This window comes from Carassius carassius, chromosome 7, assembly GCF_963082965.1.
Source record: "Carassius carassius chromosome 7, fCarCar2.1, whole genome shotgun sequence".
Taxonomy (NCBI): Eukaryota; Metazoa; Chordata; class Actinopteri; order Cypriniformes; family Cyprinidae; genus Carassius; species Carassius carassius.
In genome coordinates this window covers 35541367-35546189 of record NC_081761.1, presented here as the reverse complement: position 1 = coordinate 35546189, position 4823 = coordinate 35541367, and the positions used below count along the sequence as shown (strand labels likewise).

The 4823-nt window shown below is 34.6% G+C and overlaps 1 protein-coding gene across 1 annotated transcript; it reads left to right on the top strand.

The window, feature by feature from the left end:
• The first annotated feature begins 1683 nt into the window (after positions 1-1683).
• LOC132144081 (guanine nucleotide-binding protein G(I)/G(S)/G(O) subunit gamma-5-like) lies at positions 1684-4117 on the top strand. Its single transcript, XM_059554819.1, has 3 exons — positions 1684-1840; positions 2806-2956; positions 3698-4117. Exons 1-2 carry the CDS (start codon positions 1748-1750, stop codon positions 2929-2931), a joined length of 219 nt encoding a protein of 72 aa, XP_059410802.1. The 5' UTR covers positions 1684-1747; the 3' UTR covers positions 2932-2956; positions 3698-4117.
• The last annotated feature ends 706 nt before the right edge of the window (positions 4118-4823 follow it).

Below are 4823 nucleotides of genomic sequence, written 5' to 3'. Positions count from 1 at the left end.
ATTGAAAACGCCATCACCCGCCATGATTTAAAACACCATTTAACCATACTGTAAACATTGTATCAACTTGGCAAGTATGGAGAACAGCGATAAATATACGGACGCTGAAGTGCATGGACTTGTAGCAAATGTAGCACTGCCAGTTTTGTTGGAGATTCTTAATTGTCCTTTCCGTTCTTTCAGGCGCTTTACCTATACGTTGAAATTTCACATCCATTATTGCGAACCATTTAAGGAATGTTGAATTCATTATTTGACTGGTTGAATTCTACAGGATTTCTGCGAGACGTGTGTGTCTTGTTCTTTAACATTCCACCTGAAAACAAAGATACCATGGCGTTGTTTACAACTGTGTTGACGGGCATTTAACAGGATCAACTAAATGCTGGATTTTCAAAAGTATGTGGAAATATTTAAAGTTTGCGGCATAGAATCTTTATAATATGTCCAAGAGATTTACACACCGGTCTTTTATAGTTGCAACATTTCCACGCCTTGAAGCATGACGATGAACGAAACAAACTGTGATTTGTTGTTGGTCATGTTGTTCAAAGGGCGGGCCTTGGCCAATGAAAGACGCGAGACTGGTGCGAATGCAACCCTTTAAATGGTTCTGGGAAATAGTTCTGGCAAAATCGTCCCAGTACTGTACATTCAGTTCAGGAACTAAAGTAGTGCGAAAGGCCTTAATGATTTTTTTTCTCTACTATGGAAGTAACTGAGGACCAGCAGCTGTTTAGCTGCCCACATTCTTCAAAGTATCTTCTTCTGTGTTCAACAGTAGCAAAAACTTTATGCAGGTTTAGAAAAACCTGGGTGAAATATGACAGAATTTTTTTTTTTTTGGGTGAACCATACCTTTAAAGTGCACATCCATGCTATGAAAGGGATAGACCTAAAGTTTTAATAAAATTTGGATAGTCTGTTAATATGATATCCCATATTATCAGAGCTTGATAGACAAAATTATTATATTTTTAAACAGATTAATTAATAGATTATAATTAATGATAGACCCCATTTATTAATTAATCATTATATTAATGATACATTTATACATTATAAATAATAATTTACACATTTGACATTTAAAAAAATGCGAAACTATTTTTGATCATTATTTTATATTATTTTATTATAATTATAATAATTTTATTATTTTATATAATAATTTATATAATTTATTATTATTTATTTTATTTTCATATAAAATATAATAATTTTATATTATAAATATTTTTTATTTAGAAAAAATGGAAAAATAAATTACCTAATAATGTAGACCTAATTTGAGCAAGTGAATAAAATAGATAAATAAATAAATAAATAATTCATCCCATACAGGTCACAACTGAGAGCAGTCAAAAAGACTAATAATAATTAATAATTATAAATAATCAAATTTAAAATAACAATATTAATGTGTTCTGTTGCGATTTTACATATTTGAGCATGTTTTCTCGTGGTTTATTGTTGAGAGTTCCTCAATGATTATTTGTGTCCTTTAGTTGGGGGGGTGAACTCTTGACTCGTGAATGAGTGTCCCTTATTTCGTCTTGCTGAAGGTAGCAACCCTTTTGTAGGGCAATAGAAAATACACTTTGTACAGAATAAAAACTATTACGCCTATGCTGACCGGACTCTGCGTGTGTGTGTGTGTGTGTGTGTGTGTGTGTGTGTGTGTGTGTGCGCGCGCGCGCGTGAGTGTGAAACTTCCGCAAACTCTCTTCGGAGTCCGTCAGTCATCATGTCCAACAATAACGCGAGCAGCAGCAGTGTGGCTGTGGCACAGAGAGCCGTCAAACAGCTCAGACTAGAGGCCAAAATACGACGAATTAACGTAAGTATGCCAGCTTCAACAATAAATGTGAAAGAGTTTTGGATTTTGGGAGTTTTTGGATGAGTTTAAGCTGTTTGAGTCACTGCTAGTGCTAACGCTAACCGACAACACCATTTAAACGAGTTCAGGTAAATGTAAAGGTAACGTAAATAACATTTTTGACGTCGGAGATGCTTTTAAGTTGTTTTAGACGAGGTTTTTAAACTTCCAGGAGAGTATTTGGGCGTAAAATTCAGACAACTTTTAGAAGTTGTTTCTCTTGCTCATTAATAATGTAAATCTATGTAAACGGACGCTCTATGAGTGATGGTGTCAGATTGCAATACTATGGTACTTCAGTGTATATTATGCTACTTTTAAGAATAAAATTGTAAAACTAAACTGTTTTGTTGTTGTTTTGGTGTGCACTAATTATGGTGACCCAGCCTAAAGACCCCTATATGAAAATGCCTCTTTTTTTTTAAAAATGATACTGTGCAGTAAATTTCACTGTTAATGCAATTTTTCCCAATGTTATTTTGTCAAAGTAGTGTTAACCTAGTTTTTCAGTTACGGTTACTTTTTACATCCTATAAATTCATCATGCCACTGTTGTATGATAAAAAGCATATTTACATTTGTTTAATGCTCAGAAGCAATCAGTGAACTCATAGAAAAGCTTTTAATAACCATAAATGTAGGGCAAGGTACTAATGGGTAAAAAAAAAAAAAAATAAAGTTTTCCAAAAGGCATTTGAAATGTTATGTTTAAATGTGCAAACTATGTATTTAATTAAATATGCACTAATTTGCATACATTTCCAGAACAGAATCCTGATCATTAGATAAGGCAGGGTTCAGAATTTTCTATAAAAAAAAAACAAAAAGAAAACTTCAAAATATAGACAGGGATAAAACTGTGAAGTTTGCTCAGAGGTGTGTGCATGTTATCGTTTAACATGTTGTCTTAATTGTAACTTCTGTAGGTTTCTCAAGCTGCCACAGACCTGAAGAACTTCTGCCTGCAGAACGCCCATAAAGACCCGCTGCTGGTGGGTGTGCCGTCCAGCGACAACCCCTTCCGCCCGCCCAAGTCCTGCGGCCTCCTCTGAACATCTGCTGTCTGATCACACCCAGGTTACCAACAGCCTTCTGTCCTTCTAAAGCACACTAGATGCATTCAGTCAATGCATACGCAATCAAAATGTATCGGGCCGTCAAAGATGTAGATGAGTTTGTTTCTTCATCAGATCTGAAGAAATGTAGCATTGCATCACTTGCTCATCAATGGATCCTCTTGCAGTGAATGGGTGCCATCAGAATGAGAGTACAAACAACTAAGAAACAATCACAAAAATCCACAAGCGAAAAACAAACCCATCAAGACATTTTTGCCTTCAAACTGTTGCTTCTGGCAAAAATGTGTGTGCATAAACCATAATATTTATTCCTCCAGTGAAAAGTAATCTTGCCTGAATCAGGAGAGAAATATGCACAGATCAAATACCATTTACAAGCAGTTTTAAATAAGTGGGTGGATTTTGTTGTGAGCGGACAACAGCAGATGGACAGCGGATTTTACTTGATAAATCATCATTATGGATTATGGACTTATATATGCCTTATAGGTGGATTTGTTTCTTACGAACATGCAATTTTTCACTTCACAAGACATTAACTGAAGGACTGGAATTTTGATGGCACCCATTCACTGCAGAGGATCCATTGGTGAGCAAGTGATGTAATGCTCCATTTTTCTTGTAACTTGTTACCATTCACAAACTCCGCTACAAATTGGGTGGCCTGTTCTCAGAAAATTTCAATTTTTGGACTACTCTTTTAAATGTACTAATATCTATATTATATCTGTTATTTCAGAGCTGGTGAAGCGTTTCAGATGATGTGGCTGTCTTCTGCTGTGTGTTTCTACCTTTACACTACTCCATAAAGAGCTCCTGGAGCACTACACACACACAAACACTACTTAGCATAGCAAAAAAAGAAATATTTCTACTGTTCATTTTCTTCATATCTGCAGTTGCTGTCTATTTCTATGAACTGTATTAAGAGTGATGATGTTGACTCTGCTGAATTAACACTGTATGGTACAATCAACTCTAAAACCCATAACACATCCCATGTTTTGAAAGGAATTTTATGTACCAAACACTATTTTATTTGTAATGCGTATTTTATAAAACAAAAAGACTTCCTTGAAGATTGTATGAAGTTTTCCCTGGTTTATGTCGAAGGAACGAAATAATTAAACGATTAGAGAGTTTTTCCTGTTCGAAATGACATGCCCTTTTTTATTATAGTCTTTTACTAATTTATGGCCAGCAGGATTTGGTTTGAAGGTGGTTTGTAAACATGCTTTGTGTCCTCAACAATACACACGTGAGACGTCTTCCTTTATCTGAGGCTTATATGAGGACTAAAGATCTGAGTTGAGTTGAATCAGGTGTGTCTGATGAGGAAGACACAATATGAGCAGTGTTGAGGAAACCCTGAGCACCTCCTGAATGAGCAGGTTACATTTAAACCCTTCCTTTCTTGTTTCACTGACTTTATACTAAACTTACTTTTAAAATAAAGTGTTATTGATCATTAATTGGTTGTCTTTTGTTGAATGGGCTTTAAAATGCATCTTAAATATTATAATTGAAGTGTTTTGTATCTGATATGGGTGATTTGTGATCTCAGTTTGATCTTTAAGAGTCTATGTGAACTTTTTGTACTAATCTACCTTCTGGGTGAACTTTATTTTATTTTTTTTGCTCCGGTAAGACATGCTGTATATAGGTTATCATATTTGCATATTCATATATATTTAGGAAGTGAATTGGTGTAGAAATCCAATTTTGGTAAGTTATTTAATGTTACAAATTTAAGAGTGCACAAAAAAGGCCAAAAGCCAAGCTTTTCCAAGAAAGATTTTCACAACCACTGCCTTTTATTTTTATATATTGAAAAAGAAAAGCTGTAAATTACATTAGATGCCAGT

Excerpts from the sequence above, each read along its gene's own strand:
- LOC132144081 (XM_059554819.1), top strand. The coding sequence starts at position 1,748 with ATGTCCAACAATAACGCGAGCAGCAGCAGTGTGGCTGTGGCACAGAGA. Across the intron at positions 1,841-2,805 it reads CCAAAATACGACGAATTAAC|GTTTCTCAAGCTGCCACAGA; the intron begins GTAAGTATGCCA and ends TAACTTCTGTAG.